This window comes from Podarcis erhardii (assembly GCF_964252035.2).
Source record: "Podarcis erhardii genome assembly, chromosome: 16".
NCBI classification, from domain to species: Eukaryota; Metazoa; Chordata; class Lepidosauria; order Squamata; family Lacertidae; genus Podarcis; species Podarcis erhardii.
Window position 1 is genome coordinate 24411034 of NC_138514.1, and position 20170 is coordinate 24431203.

The 20170-nt window shown below is 46.7% G+C and overlaps 1 protein-coding gene across 3 annotated transcripts in view; it reads left to right on the forward strand.

Moving 5' to 3' along the window:
• The window catches only part of PITPNM3 (PITPNM family member 3), a gene marked incomplete at its 5' end in the record, with an annotated part of 66197 nt that overhangs the window by 14816 nt on the left and 31211 nt on the right, over positions 1 to 20170 (forward strand). For all 3 annotated transcript variants that reach the window (XM_081843078.1, XM_081843077.1, XM_081843079.1), the window contains 3 exons: positions 3582 to 3674; positions 10035 to 10142; positions 14338 to 14385. In XM_081843078.1, coding sequence (XP_081699204.1) covers positions 3582 to 3674; positions 10035 to 10142; positions 14338 to 14385 — 249 coding nt within the window. The remainder of the gene's footprint in view (positions 1 to 3581; positions 3675 to 10034; positions 10143 to 14337; positions 14386 to 20170) is intronic.

Here is a 20170-nt window from a genome sequence, read left to right on the forward strand (position 1 = left end):
TTTCCCCCCCTCCATGAAACATTTTTACAAATAATAATAATATATTATTTATACCCCGCCCATCTGGCTGGGTTTCCGCATACCGATGAACACCCAGCCCAAACCCCCTGATGATCTCTCCCAGCGGCTGCATGTAGATGTTGAAAAGCATGGGGGAGAGGTCAGAACCCTGAGGCACCCCACAAGTGAGAGCCCAGGGGTCTGAACACTCATCCCCCCCCCACTTTCTGAACACGGCCCAGGAGGAAGGAGTGGAACCACTGTATGACAATGCCCCTAGCTCCCAGCCCCCAGTCCAGAAGGATGTTATGGTCGATGGTGTCAAAAGCCGCTGAGAGATCCAGCAGAACTAGGAAACAGCTCTCACCTTTGTCCCTAGCCCGCCAGAAATCAGTTTCATTTGTTGAGACTTTAGGAAGAAAAGGGGGAAAGAGGTGGGGGGGGGAGAGATAAGTGGGGGTGGGATCGGGTGGCGATGTTTCTATTTTACTTACTATATGTAAGGTTTGGTGTCTCCGGTGCTTGTGCAGGTTCTTTGCTGTTCACTTGCATTCCTTTGGTGGTGAGAGAGGTTGGGGTTGGCCTAGGGTGTGGTTATTCATTTGCGGTTGGCTGTGGTGGTCTTTATTTTCGTGTGGGTGGGTGTTTTGGATCAGGTTAGCCATATTGATTTGTATGCCGTTGGTGGATTTTTGTCATTGTACATAACAGCTTTTATGACAAAGTTATTACAACCTGGTTAATAAGACACTGCAAGAAGTTAGCTTTGCAAGAAAAACACAGGATAATAGCATTGCCAGTCAAACATTCCAGACTCCCATTCAAATATTCATCCTCTTTCTTTCGTTGAGTTTCTTCTCTTTCTCTTTTGCACACTCCAAAGGAGACATGGTCTTAAGATAGAAATAGGCTGAGGCCATAATAGAGTCCAAGTTCCTTGGTGATCAGAGACCCAGACATTCTGTTTCCACACTGCAAGGGCTCCCTTACCCCCTGCATATGGGGGGCTGAAGCTGGCATTGGCTTTCAAGGCTGGGGAATGCAGAGGGCAAGCGGGCGATTCAAAGGAGCACTGCTGGGAGGGAGGCCTAAACATTTATCCTCATCAGGCGCAGCACTCAATTAGTCGAGGCTTCGTCAGCTTAATTTGAAGGGGCTCCGTGTGTGTCTGGGAACACTTAAGGCTAAGTGGACTTTATTCAATGGAGCCAAGCGATTAAGCTGAGTTCTGTGCCTGCCAGGCAAAACGGTCGAGATATTGGATCCATGACTGCAGCATTCATTAGCCATAATTAGACAACTTGCATTTATAAAATCCTATAGGCATTAAGTGGGCTTATCAGGAGGAGTGGGAACAGTGAGACTGTCGAAGGAGGAAGGCTACCTAATGGCTGGCCTGGCTGTGCCAGTAATGGCATGGGGGCTTCTTGGGGGAGTTTTCAGATTTTTCTTGCATCTGCTGAGTCTCTGAGCCCGAACAGGGTGTTTGTTTGGCCTGTTCCGGTTGCAGGGCTCTTCTTAGTTTCTTAGGATTGCTAAATGGAGCCTCCATGGACAGAGCTGGTCTACCTTAGAATGGTGGAGAACAAGACTGGGTTTCCCATTTGGCCACTGTGAGGGCAGGATCCATCAGGCTCTTCCTATGGTCTTAGGACAGGCTCTGAGTCATGTCTGATCCACTGAAGGAGGTGGTAACTGAAATGTTTTTCTCCCAGAGTGTCATATATCTGCCTTGTTAGTCATCCTACTTAATCTACAAGCATTTTTACCTCTTAGCTAAAGAGACTCCTCCAGTGATTTGCAAGAATCATGCATTGCAAGCCACCAGAGGGCTTTTTAAAGTCTTGCACAGATACACACCTAATAAATTCTAAGCAGGAATGAGCACTGTTGGCCGTTTCCAGAGAATTCTGACTTGCCACAGTGTTTGCACACAAGGGGTGAGTTTTTGGCTGTGGATTTGATAAAAGATTCATCTTCTTGGCGGCTCTTGCTGCTCTCCACTGATGATTGTGCTTATTGTATGAGTAATGATTTGCCCCTTGTTTATTTCTTTGGGTGCCTGATGTTTGGGCTGGAAACCAAACTTCCAAATCATACACATTAATAGAGGAGACGCCAGTTTGGGGTTCGAGTTTTTACCTGTCTGTATTGTTTGTTTGTTGCATTTATCTCCCAACTTTTTCTCCAAGGAGCTCAAGGTGGCAATACATAGTTTGTCCTCCCTCCTCATTTAATCTTCACAACAACCCTGTGAGGTAAGGCTAGTCTGAGAGGTGGTGACTGGCCCATGGTCACTCCATGAGCTTCAGAGTTGCTTCCAAACTCTGCCCCTCCCCTGGCTGCCTTCCTTTTCTTGGATGAATGTGTAGAACAGATGCAGAGCTTGCTGGATCAGGCCTATGGCCCATCTAGCCCAGCATCCTATCCTCACAGTGGCCTATTGTGGGAAACCGGCAAGTTGGATCCGAGCACAAGAGCCCTTTCCAGCAACTGGTATTCAGATGCATGGCTGCAGAGCAAAGCCATCATGGCTAGTATCCATCAATAGCCCTCTGCTCCCTCTGCTGGGAGCCAGTGTGGTGTAGTGGTTAAGAGGGGTGGACTTGTAATCTGGGGAACCGGGTTCGCTTCCCCGCTCCTCCACATGCAGCTGCTGGGTGACCTTGGGCTAGTCACACTTCTCTGAAGTCTCTCAGCCCCACTCACCTCATAGAGTGTTTGTTGTGGGGGAGGGAGGGAAAGGAGATTGTTAGCTGCTTTGAGACTCCTTAAGGGGAGTGAAAGGCGGGATATCAAGTCCAAACTCTTCTTCTCTTCTCTTCTTCTTCCTCCATGAATCTGTCTAATCCTTTCTAAAAGCAATCCAAGCTGGGAGCCATTTATGCCTTCCTATGATAGTGAGTTCCACATTTTAACTCTGTGCTGCATGACGAAGAGCTTTCTTATATCTGTCCTAAATCGTCCAATGATATTCTCTGGACGTCGTGGGCACCCTCAGGTGTCAATAAGTGATGAAATGGTAGCAGTTTTACTCAGCTGATTGATAGGTAAATCTGTATATATGAAAAATGGGGGGAGGGGAATCCACCTAGTCCAGAAGTGAAAAAAGTGTCCTTGAGGATGAAGGATAAGGATAAGGTGTGCCTTATTGTCCTCACATGTTCATGATTATTATTTACCCCCTGTGTTCAGCCAACAAGACTTCCAGAGTGGCTTACGTACAGTCATTTAAAACAAAGCAATCCCATTCTCCACAGGTTTGCTATATAAGAAAATACAACTTGCAAGGGAAAAGGCACAGGAACGGCAGAGGGGGAAAAAAAAAACCTTGGGTACCAATTTTTAAGCAGCTGTTCTCATGTGGGGTGGGTGAGCAGGATCCTGCCTTTCATATGGTGCTTGATGTTGGCCGTTTCTGTAAGTCCTTGTATGAAAATAAGTTTAATTTCACGAGGCTGATTAATTGGGAGCACTTTTCATAGTGGATCAAAATGTTTTGTTTTGATTCCAGCGTTGTAGCCAAAAATCTGTTCACTCCTCTTACTTTTCTCTGTTTGTTTGTCTTTCTCCTTCTGCAGCTGATTTACGCCGGTTCAGCGCCCAGTGGCCCATGCACGGGATCCTGACTGACTCCGTGGAGAGCTCTGATGATGAGTTCTTTGATGCACGAGGTTGGTGTTCATGATGCTTACTTCCAGGCATCCAAAGTGTCTCTCAGGGCATTGTCCCCTTCCTCCATTTCCTAGAGGCCTTTGGTGCTTCCGCTGTCGGGTTCCTCTTGGACATCCTCTGCTGCCTTAGGCTGAGTCAGACCACTGGTCCATCCAGGTCAACAATATTATCAATGAAAATAATAGAAGTAGAAATACAAAAAAAAAAATAATAATAATAAATCCCAAAGCAAAACAGTGTGGTATATCTGGTCAGTGCAGTACTTAAGACCATTAGGAAAGTCAATTTTCACATTGTGCTGTGGAAAGGGAGTCCTTTGTGACTGTATTTCATAGAATCATGGAATTGTGGAACTGGAAGGGACCACGAGGGTCCAACCCCCTGCAATGCAGAAAATGCAGCTAGAATCCCTGATAGGTGGCCATTCAAACTTTGTTGAAAACCTCCAGTGAATGAGAGTCTACTATCCTCTGAGGGTGTTTGTTTCACTGTTGAACAGTTCTTCCTAATGTGTAGTCGGAATCTCCTTTCTTATCATTTGACTCCATCAAATCAGGCCCTCCCCTTTGGAGAAAACAAGCTGGCTCCTTCTTCCCATGTGACAGCCCTTCAGGTATTTGAAGATGGTTCTCATGTCACCTCTCAGTCTTCTCCAAGCTAAACATCCACGGCTCCCTCAACTGTTCCTCATAAGGCTTGGTTTCCAGGTCCTTGATCCTGCTGGTCTCCCTCCTCTGCACATCTTCCAGCTTGTCAATGTCCTTTTAAAACTGTGGTGCCCAGAACTGGCCGCAGGACTCCAGGGGTGGTCTGACCAGGGCAGAATGCAGTGGTACTATGATTTCCCTTGATCTAGACACTAGATTTCTGTTGTTGCAGCCTAAAATAGCATTAGCTCTTCTTTTTTTTCTTGCTCCATCACACTGTTGACTCATGTTAAGCTTGTGGTAGACTAAGACCCCTAGATGTTTTCTGCATGTGCTGATGTGAGAAGCCTTGAGGCCTTGTGAGTGTCTGTGTTGGTGGGGGGAGCTTTCCTTCCTTGGCTATCAGACATGTCCATTGTGCAAAGAAGACTCCAGAATGAGGAGCCTCTCCAGTGCTCTTCCCCTTCTCTCTCCCCACCTCTTGGGAAGGAAAAATGCCCCCCCTCCAAAAAGCCCTTCTGCAACCTTAAAGTCCTTCCTTCTCACGGCAGCTCTTTTGAGGCTGCTCTTGCCAAACGTCCCACTGCTATTTCTGGAATTGCTCAACAACATCTATAATTTAAAAGCACCGATGGCATCTTTCCCTAGGCAGATGCCTGAACAGAGGCCCACCCAGGCTTTCCATGGAAACTAGAAGTACACAGTGACAGGAATGCTGTCAATATTTTGATGTTTCAAAAGACTCTTTTCCGTCAAATATTATTATTACAGTTCATCAGTGGAAGACAGTAATAGTTGCATTAATAAGGACTGGGTGTGATGCAGGTTTCCAGTCAAATTTTATTATTTGATAAGGGAGGACAAATGTCTTAATCTGGAATAAATGCCAGTGGGGGAGACAGTTGTGTGTGCAGCCCCCAGACACGCACACACACACACACACGGATTACATCTCTGGTGTAAGGTAAAGGTAAAGGTAAAGGGACCCCTGACCATTAGGTCCAGTCGTGACCGACTCTGGGGTTGCGGCGCTCATCTCGCTTTATAGCCTGAGGGAGCCGGTGTACAGCTTCCAGGTCATGTGGCCAGCATGACTAAGCCGCTTCTGGCAAACCAGAGCAGCGCACGGAAACGCCATTTACCTTCCCGTCGGAGTGGTACCTATTTATCTACTTGCACTTTGACGTGCTTTTGAACTGCTAGGTTGGCAGGAGCAGGGACCAAGCAATGGGAGCTCACCCCTTTGCAGGGATTCGAACCACTGACCTTCTGATCGGCAAGCCCTAGGCCCACAGTGCCACCCACGTCTGGTCCTATTGATGGCTACAAGCCGGGATGGCTATGCTCTACAGCCACATGCTTCTGAATGCCAGTTGCTGGTGTGATAAGAGTTTTAAGGTCTTAGGGCAGATTTTGTTTACAACACTGGAAACCACAGGAGGGGAGAGGGCTCTAGTGCTCAGGTCCTGTTTGTTGGGTTTCCCAGAAGAGGCACCTGCCTGCCTGGCTGCTGTGAGAATAGGAAGCAGATGGAGATAGGCCATTGGCCTGTTCCAGCCGGTTCAACTTACATTCTTTCTTACAATTACAGGCCGCTTCCAAATTGGTTCTTGGCTGTGAAACACCCATGCTGTGTTCACTCAGTTTTTGTGGGGCATCTGCATGATGCAAGGGTGCCGACTCCTAGGAGCTGAGGCAGTTTTGGCCCCCTGAATACATTTTTTTGAGGGGACTGGGCTGCTTCAATATTCAGAGGATGACGCATGTTGTCAGGACATCGTGCAACGTTGCATGTGTGATGTCAGGACGTGCAATGTGCCGGTCCCCCCCCCCCGATCCTCTGGAGAAGCTGGTGACACTTTGAAGAAAATGTCATTTTTTCAAGTTCTTCCTGTTCTCCCCGCACCCCACCCCAGAGTTCAGAGGATAAGACTGTCAACAACCACTAGCCATGATGGTCGTGCTCTGTCTTTGCGGTCGGAGGCAGGATTGCTCCTGCTTGTATGATTCCCCAGTGGCGCCTCCGTTGAATGAAGGGACTCTTTGAAGAGTGTTGTAAACAAAAATCTACCCTTTCCCCCTTATGGGGTATCCAAGAGCCCATATAGAGTCCTTACATAGGTTCCCTATAAGACCTCAAAATTCCTATCACAAGAGCCTTATAGCAGGGGGTCCCAACTCACCCAGCCTCCTGTCCTCAATAGTAGACAACCAGACGCCCCCAAGGGAAACCTGCAAGCAGACTGATATTTGAGCAAATGAAACAACCATTGCATTTCTTTTCTCAAGGAGGCCTCGAGCTCCTTGCAACAGGTCTAGCTGTTGTCCTTGGGTGCTGGAGCCCACCTGCCTTCTGTTCTTCTTCTTCTGAATTTGCAGCTCCATGAGATTGGAAGGAAAAGGGGTTCCCGAGTCCTCATCCCTTTTCTGCCTTCCTTGCTGTTGAGTCTTGAGCGGTGAACACAAAGGGCCTAGAGGGGTTCCGCTTCCAAAGTGGCCTTTTCTGGCTTCAAAACACCTGATCGGATGTGCAGACATTTGCCTCCTTTTAAAATCTTCCCCAAGTGTTGGGAAGGGAGGGGGATCCGTCATCCATATTCATGAATGCAATGGCTGAGATGGTGATAATTGCAGCAGGAAGGAAATGCTTTGGGCTTGGTAGAAAAACCACCCAACGGAGGAGACAGAGATTTGCCTGGGATGAGACTGCCTTTCCGCATTGTTGCCTCTTGGAGCCAAGCCAGGCCCAGGATGACAAAGACAATTAACAGGGGATTTTTCTTGTTGTGTTTCGTTATGTAAATAGCATCTGTGGAGAAGCCTGAGCTGCTGGGGGGGGGGCAGCATGGTGGTGGGGAGAAGTTTAACTCTCCCTCTCCCAGCCATGGGCCCGACAAATACCCTCTCAGAAGCTGTTATTTACCTGTCAATGAAACCTTTCATTGGCACCAATAGAGGAGGAATAATAGAACCAGTGAATTGTCGAGTTCCACAGTATACCCTCCAACATTTCTCTGATGAAAATAGGGACATCCTATTTCATAATGATGATGGTGATGATGTTAATAATAATAATAATAATAATAATAATAATAAATAATTCTCTGGGTAGCTTCCAACACACAAAAATGTAATAAAACTATATAGGGCTGCCTTTAGATGACTTCTAAAGGTTAAACCACAGAGCCTAGGGCTTGCCGATCAGAAGGACGGGGTGAGTTCCCGTTGCTCGGTCCCAGCTCCTGCCAACCTAGCAGTTCGAAAGAACGTCAAAGTGCAAGTAAATAAATAGGTACTGCTCCGGCGGGAAGGTAAATGGCATTTCCGTGCGCTACTCTGGTTCACCAGAAGTGGCTTAGTCATGCTGGCCACATGACCTGGAAGCTGTACACTGGCTCCCTCAGCCAATAAAGCGAGATGAGCGCCGCAACCCCAGAGTCGGCAATGACTGGACCTAATGGTCAGGGGTCCCTTTACCTTTACCTTAAAGGTTGTATAGTTATCTCCTTGGGTCTGGGGTCACATAACTCCATACCCTCCAACATATCTCCCATGAAAATAGGGACATCCTACCATACCCTCCAACGTTTCTCCTTAGGGACGTCCTAAGGAAAAGCGGGACCTTCTAGGATCAAATCAAAAACTGAGCTTCTGTAAATTCGGGATGTCCCTGGAAAATAGGGACACTTGGATAGACTGCCACAGGAGTCATCTAGTTTGATCTCCTGCAATGCAGGAATTGCTGCTAAAGAATCCCTGACCGATGCCATCCAACCTCAGAAACCTCCAATGAAGGAGAGTCCACACATTCATTGGGAGTCTGGGGTCGAATGGCTTTTACCCCTAGAAAGTTCTTTCTAATGTTTAGTCAGAATCGCCTTCTTGTCATTTGAATCCATCAATTTGGGTCCTGCACAAAACAAGCTAGATCCATCTCCCATGTGGCAGCCCTTGAGGTATTTGAAGATGACTCTGACATCACCTCTCAATTTCTCTTCTCCAGGCTAAACTTGTGCAACTCCCTCAACCATCAGTGTGTTGTAAACTCGCCTCCTCAGTGTATCAGTCTAAATTGCAGTTTGCACACAGTTGATGGTAGCAGCCTTGAACTTCAATAAAGGGGGGTAGAGATCTATTTATTTTTAATTCAGGGGAATGTGTATATCTCACTTAATCCTCCATTAACATCGCCGTCTCTTACAAATTGCACTGAAGTTCAGCCAAGAATACCCACTACAATTAACCCAGAACAGTGAAACGTACAAATGATAACACGACCTGTAACAAATATCCTCAGAGAAAGATTTTGTATTTTATTACCGGTGTTGTTTTAATTAGGGGTAAGGTGCATTAAGTTCTGGTCTGGGTAAACAGTGGGGTAATAAGAAGAAGAAGAAGAAGAAGAATGCTTCTTCCCTTTCCCCCAAAGCATGGCTGCCCATGTGAATGCCTTGTGAGTGGCACCCAGCTCTGTGCCAGCCTTGCCATGTGGCATCCTCTCTCTAGTGCTGCAGGGCTAACATCCTAAGGGGTGTTGTGAAGGAGACGCAGTGGGTGTCTGGGCCTCCTGTTTATTTATTTATTTCATAAAATTTACGCGCCGCTAGCTTACAAGAAGAACTTCAGATTTGCTTACGAAAAACAGGTAAAACCATAAAGTTAGTAGTGAGAAAAATAACCAGCACTAATTCACAACATTCAAAAAGTTAAAATAACAATAGACTGAAAAGACTCACACTCGCTTTCAAAATATCTGGGTATGTGTGCGTCTTAAAAAGAATGTTTTTAGCAGGCACCAAAAAAAAAAAACACAACACCCCAAAAACAATGAAGGCACCTTCTAGACGTCAATAGGCATGGAGTTCCAAAGTGTAGGTGCTGTCACACTGAAAGATGGATGGATTTCTTACAGATGCTGAATGGGTATTATGTGGTACCCATAGCAGTGCCAGTTCCACCAACTGAAGTGGTTGAGTCAGCATATATAAGGGATAAGGTGATCTCTTGAATGAAGTGGCCCCAAATTGTTAATGGTTTTATATAATAATAGTGTTTTACACATACAGGGGATGCAGTGATGCTCTTGCTGTACTCTTGCAAAGGATCCTGGAGGAAGAAATTTAAGGAATATTTAGTAAAATACAATAATATAATATATTATTATTATTATTATTATTATTATTATTATTATTATTATTATTATTATTATATAATATAAGAGGAAATACTTGCAAGAACTAAATTTGTTTTAGGATTAAATTATGTTGAAAGTATAAGATGATGGATTGAGAATATTATGAAAAGAAAGGAAGTTAGTAATCTGAACAAGTTAACGTTATTAGAAGTGGATATTGGAAAATTGCAAAAATGAAATTTAATGAAACCAGTCAGGAAGGATTTGAGGAAGTCACCTAAAATGGATTGAATTTGGATTTTTAACGGTAAGAAATTTTGAATGTATGTTTGTTTATATATATGTGTGTGTGTGTGTGTGCTTGTTATTTGTTTGTTATTTTGTGTTGTGTTAAAAATGGAAAACTAATAAAAAAATTTGAAGAAAAAAAAAGGATCCCGGAGGAGACCCTCCACTTTCTGACCCTGTGGCCAGGCCATGCATCCCCACCACAACCGGCTTTAGTCTCAGTGAAGCCGTCTTGGCTCTGGTCCCCGTGCCATTGTGCTGAAATGTGATGCCGTTTTCTCTCGCTGCAGAGGAGGTGGCGGAAGGGAAGAGTGCGATCCTCCTGGGGATGAGCCAGTGGAACTCCAACGACCTGGTGGAGCAGATTGAGACCATTGGGAAGCTGGAGGAGAACCAAGGTAACACTGAGTCACGTGCAACGCCCCCTCTCTGCCCCCACCTTCAGGGTTGGAAAAGTTTCAGAAAAGGGGAGGATCAAGGGGATGGAGCGACTCCCCTAAGAGGAAAGGTTGCAGCGTCTTTTCAGTTTGGAGAAAGGGCAAGCAAGTGGCGAAGTGATAGAAGTTTATAAAATTCTGCATGGCGTGGAAGAAGTAGACAGAGGAAAGTTTTCCTCCATCTCTTTTAACACTAGAACTCATGACCATTCACTGAAGCAGAAAGTTGTGAGTTTCAGGGCAGATAAAAGGGAAGGAGTTCTTCCTGCAGCACAGAGTTAAACGATGGAACTCCCTGCCACAGGAGGCAGTGATGGCCACCAAATTGGATGGCTTCCAAAGAGGGTTGGACAAGTTCATTGAGGACAATAAGGCTACCAGTGGCTACTAGAGATGATCTGGTCATGGAGATTATGGAAGTGGGGGACTATTGATGGCTACCAGCCATGGTGGCTATGCTCTGCCTACACAGCAGGAGGCAGTAATGCTTCTGGGGGTTTCACACAGGCTTCTGGGTGGCTGCTGTAAGGACAGGATGCTGGATTAGGTGGGCCTGATCCAGCACAGCCCAGGAAGGCTATTCTCATGCTCTTAACACCTGGAGGGTCCCCAGTTGGCAAACGCTGCTCTCATTCTCTATAGCAATTGGGAGCCCAGTTTGATGCTGATGCTGCTCTGTTGCCCGGCGACCAAAGTGGCGTGATGCTCTTCCACAGCGGCTCCCTGCTCCTCATAGCTCAGGCTCAAGACCAGCCCCTGCAACCTGCCTATGATTGCGGATCACAGCTCCCCACTCAACAAATCAACTCTCAGAGGCTTCCAGCTACAATCTTGCCCCTTGTCTTCCCCTTACCTGCTTCACACCTGCCAGCCCTTCCTAATGTTTAGTCAGAATCTCCTTCCTTGTCATTTGAATACGTTGGCTTGGGTCCTCCCCTCTGGAGCAGCAGAAAACAAGGTTGCCCCATCTTCCTTGTGGAAGCCCCTCAGATATTTGAAGATGGCTTTATTATGTCACCCCCAGGCTTCTCTTCTTCAGGTTAAACATCCCAAACTCCCTCCACCATTCCTCATCAGGTTTGGTTTCCAGACCCATGGCAAACTTTGTCAATTAGCTTAGAATTAGATACCTTTTCCAAGTGATGCACTTCCGATAATAAGCTGCTTTGCTGTTTTCTTGCTCTACAAGCCCCTGTCTGTGTGAATCAACAGATTAGCACCCTAACACAAATTCTGTGCATACTAAAGACCTCCGATCCGTTATTGGGCTCTGTTTCAATGTGCTGAAGAGAGTAGCATTTGCTGCTCTCTTGTCACTGCTTGGGGTTTTTGTTCCTCCTCTTGCTGGCATGTTTGTTAGCTGACTGTCATGGGTTCTGCACAGGCCAGGCAGCATCTCCAAGGCTGCTAAACAGATAATTAGTGGGTATGTGTGTGTTGGGGGGGGGGGAGTGTGATCTGTTTCACGCTGCCCTTGATGATGGCCAGGATCAAGTGCTTCCCTGCTAATTTATCTCAATCAAGACTGGATGATTCATAGGCTTTCCTTTTTTTTTCTTTGCTGAGAAAAGACAGTTTCTTTGCATCCCAAGCTCTTCTCGCCTCTTGACAGCAGGCGAGGTGGGGCATGGGGGAAGCAGATTAATCTGACAAGGAACAGAGCCATTTAGCGGGGAATGACAGGGCTGAGAACCTCAGATCTGGCTTCCCTCTGGGAGTTGTGTCGTCATTGCAGTGCAAGCCTCTTAGGGAATGAAGCCTGCAAATGGTGCATTTATCTCTCTTTTGTGTCCCATCATGTGTAGGTTGTGTAATAGCCTATCAAGTCTTAAATCTGGCTGTGAGGTGGAGCAGGATTGTGTTCGGTCTTAAATCTGGGTCTTAAATCTGGATCTTAAACCTGGCTACGAGGTGAAGCAGGTTCATACTGGCTTTGGATTCTAAGGACCAGAATTCGGTGCCCTTCTTGCTCATAGAGCAGAACAGGGCTGCCTGGGGTCCAACAAGCATCTCCCAGCCTAATTGATCTTCCAGCTTGCCATAGGGTGAGGGTGTCTTACTCTCTAAGAACATCAGCCTTCCCCACTCCAGCGCTGTGGATCTGGGGCAGCACCCTTTCCATCCTTAGGTACCCACAAGGCGGAATTGCCTACCACAGACTAGATAATATTGTAACATTTCTGCTGGAGACATTGTGTGTGGCAGCAGGGAATTCTCTGCTTGCTGCTAACAGAGCCTGGAGGAAAGCAGCAGGGGAGAGACTAAAGTGTTTGTGTGTGTGTGTGTGTGTGTGTGTGTGACTCAGTGAGTGAGTGAGTGAGTGAGTGAGTGAGTGAGTAAATGATTGAATCCCTCTTTCACTTCCTGGGCTTTGCATCAATAACAATGCATCCTCCGAATGTACATATCTCATGGATTTATTTTATTTTTATTTTTCATAGAGCAGAGACCTAAGGAAAGGTACTTGACGCCGTCATAAAAAAAGCATGGCGTAATTTTTGATGCAAAAATTACTTTTTGCTATTACTAATAATTATGAAGCCATACTAATCGTTAGTGGCACCATTTCAGTTGATTTTTAAGTGGGCTGTTTTTGTAGTGCTCCACAATAAGAGCCCTGCTGGATCAGGCCAGTATCCCAACGAGCTCACCTGAATGCATGATATGGGAAACACTCATGGTCAGAGACAGCGATGCTTCTGAATGCCATTTTCTGGAACCGCAGGAGGGGAGAGGGCTCTTGTGCTTGCATCCTGCTTGCAAGTTTTCCACTGAGGGCATCGGGTTACCCACTGTCAAAAGAGGATGCTGCATTAGCTGGACCGTTGGCCTGATCCAGCAGGCTATTTATTATTAGGTTCTTATGATGATGGCCCGTGTGGACCACCAACACTTGGAGGGGCCCTGGGCCGGTTTTAAAACCACCCAAACCAGTAGTCACCACTGTATTTTAGATGGGTGGTTATCCACTTAATTACACATTGTGCAATAGGGTCCTTTCTTCTGTCTCTCCTGAGCTTGTGTGGCTCTGAGCTGTCTGTTTCTACCCATCCATCCATCCACCCACCCTCACTGCTTCCCATTTGCATCACCCTATCTTTATTGCTCATGATAATTAGTATAATTGTATGGCCTTTCAAGAGTCCCAGTGATGCAACTGCCACATTGGTTTGGGTGGGAGATGGAGGTTAGTGGTGGGGGAGGCAGGAAAGTCCCTTCCTGGAGCAGCCAAGCTTTGTCATGGGCTTGGAAGGTCAGATTTGGAGCTTGAAACTTGGACCCAATGTGGGTGGAATATAGCTCCTTATGGAGCACTTACGGTAGCTCACTATCAGAGGATGATAAGAGGAATAACAAACATGGGTTTGGCTCTGTGTGCTCTCAATTTATATCATTTATTAACAATAGTGCAATAATCCCCCTCCCATCTCAGTCATAACAACCACCCTGGAGAAATTATCTTAATACTCTAAACTGAAGAATACCCTGTGGATTTGAGCTTAAACTGTCATGTGAAAGATTTTCCAGGTCTGTTTTGATGTCATATGGATGACTGCATTCACGGCTTAACATCTGTGCATGCATTTGTCCTGGAAGATGACACTTAAAAAGGTAAAGAGACCCCTGACCATTAGGTCCAGTCGTGTCCGACTCTGGGGTTGCGGCGCTCATCTCACTTTATTGGCCGAGGGAGCCAGCATACAGCTTCCGGGTCATGTGGCCAGCATGACTGAGCCGCTTCTGGCGAACCAGAGCAGCGCACGGAAACGCCGTTTACCTTCCCGCCGGAGCGGTACCTATTTATCTACTTGCACTTTGACGTGCTTTCGAATTGTTAGGTTGGCAGGAGCAGGGACCGAGCAACAGGAGCTCACCCCGTTGCGGGGATTTGAACCGCCGACCTTCTGATCAGCAAGTCCTAGGCTCTGTGGTTTAACCCACAGCGCCACCCGCGTCCCAGATGACACTTAATGCTTGGTAATTGTTTAAAAACAAATTTCAGTAAAATTTGTAATAATAATAATAAAGAGTTTGGAGCTTGAAAGTGTCTGGGAGGGAGAGCAATTTGCGGCTCAGCAGATGCAACACAGAGGTTGTTTTCTTGTACTTCTCGCCAAGAGATGCTAACTTTGTCCCTCTTGCTTCCCTCTGGCAGGCGAAGATCCGTCCTTCTGCTCATCTGGAGTCCTGCAGGAAAAACAAAGTGAGTCCTGGTGCTTTTTTACTTTTTTTAAAAAAAACCTCCTCCTCTTTTCCTCCAGAGGGTTCATTCTTGTGTTTGAATTTCAAATGGTAACTAGGATTAAACCCATTGTAATGCTCTTTTCTAAGGCCATCTGGAGGCCAAAATCAGATTTTAGTTGAGCCCCTTCCTCGGGATTATGAAGTTGATTATTTATGACTTGAAAGCCGTGTTTTGGTGGTTCTGCCTCCCCTTTGGTTTAGGGAAGTTTTTAATGACTGATGTTTTAATGTATTTTTAATCTTTTGTTGGAAGCTGCCCAGATGGGCAGGGTAAAAAGATATTATTATTATTATTATTATTATTATTATTATTATTATTATTATTATTATTATTTACAGCCCCAGATGCTCTTTTTGTATGTGTGTGTGTGTGTGTGGGGGGGGAGCCCAGGCTTGAGCATGCACAGGCTCCAAAGCCCCGCCCCCCACCCCCACCCCGGCACCTTCATTTAACAAGCCTCTCAAATAGAAAAAGTGGTCCTTAGAGTTTGTGATGTATGGTGTGGGGCAGGCCATGGGTCAGGGCAGTTGCAGATTTCAAGACTCGGTGCTCCTCCAGACAACCTGTTTATTGGGTATTTATCCTGAGTTGCTTATGCAGAGGTTAAACTCTGCCTGTCCTTTAGTGAGCATTCATTGTGACTTGTTTACAGGGCAGTTGTATTATTATTATTATTATTGTTATTATTATTATTATTATTATTATTGCAATATAAAAAACAAATTTATTAAAATACAGATAATAGAAACAGGACAACACTGTTCAGAGTCTTTTCCTTAAAAGCAGTCCATCTCCCAAAGCCTGCCAGAATTAAGAAAGGGATAACAGGGAGGGAGGGAGCCCTTTAGCTTCTCTGGGGATGGGGTTCCAAAGTCTGGGAGCAGCCACCGAGAAGGCCCTGTCCCGTGTCTTCACCAAGCGCAGTGTGCGGTTACACATGTCAGAACATTTTTGCACCACTTTGCTCTTGTGGCTAAAGCAGTCCTTGAATCGTCAAATGCCGCCCTCACTCACATCCCATGTCACCTTCACTCTTATCGTTGTACAAAGCAAAATTCACTACGCTCAGTCCCAAAGCCAAGCTTTATTGATCTCTCTAACATGAAGGTCCACAGGGAGCTGCTCCGAAACAGGCTCTCTGTGGCTGCAGAGTTGGTGCCAAAGGCCTGCGCTTCTATAAAGTGGGCAGATTGCAGGCTGGGCAGCACTGATTCTGGGGGCTTCCCAGCTCCCACCCCCCTCACACGCCACTTTGCTCTTTCTCTCTGTCTGTCTCACAGTAACCTGTAAGCATTTCTATCTTCCATCAGGTTTTTCTTTTTAAATATATATTTTTTATCACTTGCTAATAGGAACCATATGCCCACAGCCGCATGCAAGTTTATTTCTCTTTGACAGATTTGTTGTCATAAACAGCCAGCAACAGTGCAACAGATGGCAGGGAAACGGGTCTGATTTCATCGGGGAATGCGAGAATGACACGCTTTCTTCCCCCCCCGCCCCCTCCCCCCCAGCACCATTCGTTAGCATCGGCTTGTTAATTCTCAATTGTTGGCAATTCTTCTCCTTTTAAAAAACAAACATAAGAAGAGCTGAAAAGGACTTTGTGAGGCACTGAGCGATTATTTCCCCCTTCCCACGCACCCATACATAAGCAGCAGCAAGAATCTTAACCTTCAATGACTGAGCATTTTTGGGTAGGATGTGTGGTTTGGAGAGACCCATAAGAGGGCTGGTTAGAGGGGTGGGTAGGTGGGTGGAGATGCTTTTGACCGAAGGGCTGGATCCAGGCCTGCTGCTCTGGTCAAATGCTTGACTACTCCTTGCAAAGCTATCCGCCCCCCTCCCTAGGCAGCCTGCCTGCTCTGTCTCCCCTGCAGCCAGGAAGGTCTTTTACAAATGGGCAAATACAGGTGAAACTCGAAAAATTAGAATATCATGGAAAAGTTCATTTATTTCAGTAATTCAACTTAAAAGGTGAAACTAATATATGAAATAGACTCATGACATGCAAAGCAAGATATGTCAAGCCTTTATTTGTTATAATTGTGATGATTATGGCATACAGCTGATGAAAACCCCAAATTAACAATCTCAGAAAATTAGAATATTGTGAAGAGGTGCAGTAGCTATTCAATCCATAACACCTGCAATGGGTTCCTGTACAACCTTATGAACATAAGAGCCTGTTGGATCAGGCCAATAGCTTATCTAGTCTGGTATCCTGTTATCACAGTGGCCAACACAGATGCCTGTGGGAAACTAGCAGAAGAACACTCTCCTCTCCTGTGGTTTCCAGCAGCCGGCACTCAGACACAGTACTGCCTCTAGCCATGGAGGCAGAACAATAGCCATCATTGCTAGAAGCCACTGATAGCCTTATTATCACCAATGAGTGTCTGATCTTCTTTTAAAGTAACCCAAATAGATGACATGACCTTCGTGGTCTCCTGTTAGAGCAAGTTCCACGGTTTAATAGTACACTTTTATAAACTTCTATCATGCTGCCTTTTACTTGCCTTTTCATCAACCTTCTTGCCTGATGGCTCTCAGCTTCTCTGCAGCAGGCAAGACAGACAATTAGTCCTTGTCCCCCTGTGGAGCAATGGATGCTTTATGAAGCCCAGCTCCTGGGATGGTCTGCAGCAGCAGTAGCTAGGGCTAGGAGGAGGAGCCAGGGGTGACTGGACCCCACAAGCCTGGAATTCCCAAACCTGAAACTCCAGAGAAGCTCTTTCTTAAGAGGCTGAGCCCCCTCCCACACCAGCCCCCTGGGATATCCTACAGATGCCAGGCAGCAAGTGACCAGAGCTGGCTCAGGGCATGAGGGCTGCTGCCCCTTTAAGGATATTTGTTTCTCAGAGAGGAAAAAAAGGTCTTCCTTGGAGCTGGGAATTCTTTTGGGCAAGTGGCTCCCTCCAAGAGATCTGTCCGAGGTCCTGAAATCCTGGCAGGCTCTGTCCATAGTCCTGAAAACTTCACTGACACCCCCAAAGGGATCTGTCCGTGGTCCTGGAAGCATCGCTCTGTCCAGCTACTGGACCTTGGTTTATCTGCTAATCTTCATCTCAAGGATCATGAGCACCACTTTGGAATGGGCACCTTGCCAATACCAGGTCTCTCCAGACATCTGTGGGTGCTGTCCTTTCCCCAAGACAGGATGTGGAGCAGATCACCAGATATTGTGGAGAGGTCCTGCCTTGGAAGCCTTGGCTTTACCAAAGACCAGGCACTTTGTGACTCCTGTAACTTGTGATGTCCTTCATGTATTATCGCATGGAGGTGGGTGGCTATGCTGTGTTGCTGGACTGTATGAAGACCTGTTACTGTGTGGGCAGGACCAGCTCTTCCCTCTCAACTGTTGCCCAGGATAGGAAGGAATGGCGAGTGGGCATGCTTGCACCTCCACCCCCCAAATGCTGGGCCTCTGCTATGAATTTTAAAGGGCACCCCTGTTAGCTCTCGATGCTGTACAGTTGACTGCTACTTTCTGCTACGTTCCCAGTCTAGGGCAGGACTGCTGATTCTGCCATCTGCTATGCAAAATGGTCCTCCCAAACCTAGCAGAGAGTAGCTGCATTTGACCTTCTGCTTCCCTCCCCAGGAAATGCGTGTGGGGTCTGGTTTGTTGTTGTTGAGGGCTTCATTCCCTTGGAGGGGTGGTGGTGTAGTGGTCAGAGTGCTGGACCGGTAACTGAGGAGACCAGGGTTCAAATGCAACTTTGATCTCCATGAAGGAAAAATGGAATATAAACGCAACAAATAATAAATCCTGGCAGGGGGCCAGAGCCTTTCTTTCCTCTCCTCCTCCTATCCCTATACCTCCCCTTTTGCTACCTACCTGCCTGAAATCAACTTGAGAGCCATAGGGCTCCCCACTTCTTTCTTCCAGATACCATTAGTCCAAATCTCCCCCTGTAGTTTTTACTATTTTCTTCCCACAAAAAGAGCCTGGCATGTTTCTCCCATGCAGGGCTTTGCTGTGCCAGCCCTGCAGCAGGATCTCTGCTATTGAGTACAGATCCCCCTGGGGAGTTCCTTTTTTCCCCTTGCAAAGAAAAGAGGAAAAAGAAATTCCAGTTTTCCTGGCTGTGTTTCATAAGCCAGTTTTAGAGCATCTTGTTCTCTAGGGTGGAATCCTTGCCTTGTCCCAGTTCTCTACCTGCTAGCATCCCAGTTGGAGATCAGGGAGCCTTTGGAACAGGTTCTGAATTGCTCCCTGCAAGTTACATGAAATGGGGAGATGCAATTTTGCCTTTGCAGCAAAGATTAGTTTTCCTATTCCATTCATTGGTGGCTCAAGTCAGGCTTATTTAATGAGGCTGCTCCCTGTTAACTCAACCCCCCTTCAGCCTCTGCATGAAAGGGGAAGGTTTCGTTGAAACAGGAGTTCCACACTGGGCTTAACATTCTCTTGAATTCTTCTTCATGCACTGCATGGTTAAACTGTGGAACTCGCTTCTGCAAGAGTCAGTGATGGCCACCAACTTTGAAAGAGGATTGGACCATTAAAGGAGGAGAGGGCTATTGAAAGCTGCCAACCATGATGGCTATTCTCTGCCTCCACAGTCAGAGGCAGAAATGCTTCTGAATACCACAGGAGAGGAGATGGCTATTGTGCTTGGATCCTGCTTGTGAGTTTTCCACAAGCATCTGGCTGGCCACTGTGAGAACAGGATGCTGGACAAGATGAGTCATTGGCCTCATCCAGCAGCCTCATCTGATCTCCTTGTGATGGTAGAGTAAAGGGGCCCCTTTGGGGGCTCTTCTTATGGAGGTCTATTGTGAGAGCAGAACCTCCATGCCCAGGGACAGTCTACCTCTGAATACTGTGCAACGGAGAACAATTGGATAGTGCTCTTCTGCTTGTCCTGCTTTGCAGGCTTCCCATACTGGGAATCTGGTTGGCCACTGTGAGAACAGGATGCTAGACTAGATGCCCCCCCCCCTTTGGCCTGATCCAATAGGCTCTGCTTACATTCTTATGAGGAGTAGAGGTTTCCCCAGGAAGCACTGCTGCCTTTCAGCCACTCAGATCTTTCCCTCCATGGCCTGGAGCAATTCTGAGAAATCTTAGCAGAGACATTTTTATTGTTATCTACAAATGCCTTAGGAAGCCATGGAGGCAGGTTGCCTGGAATGTGGAATAAGGTCTATGTTTTCTGATTAAGCACAGCTCTTCCATTTTGGGTGGCGCCATCCCTGTCTAGCTGATTGCTGTCTTGATGGTTGAAGGCTGGCTGGCTAACGTGTTAAGACAGGGAGGCCTGGGCCTTGTCACTCAGGAGGGTTGGGTAGGCCATTGATGACTCAGCCTTGCTCAAGAGTGGTGGGTGGTGGTGGTGCTGCCCCCATGGGCTGAGAAACTCTTGCCTTTCTGCCCCCTGGAGCATTCACTGCCTCTCAGCCTAACCTCCTTTACAGGGTTGTTGTGGGGATTAAATGAGGAAGGGGAGGACCATGTCAGCCACCTTGATCCTCCTTGCAGGAGAAAGGTGGGGTGTAAATGCAGTAATAGAATAGATCAGAACAGAGTTAGCCAATGGGGTGCCCTCTAGATGTTCTTGGACTGCAACTCCCATGGTCCCTGGCTGCTGGTCCTGCTGGCCACTGGGAACTGGGATCCAGCAGTATATGTAGAGGACACCACATTTGCTACCCTTGCTCTGGAGAAGCAGCACAACTGAGGAACGACCACTTAGCAGCCAGCAGAGGAGTTGCCTGGAGCAGCCAAGCATTCTTG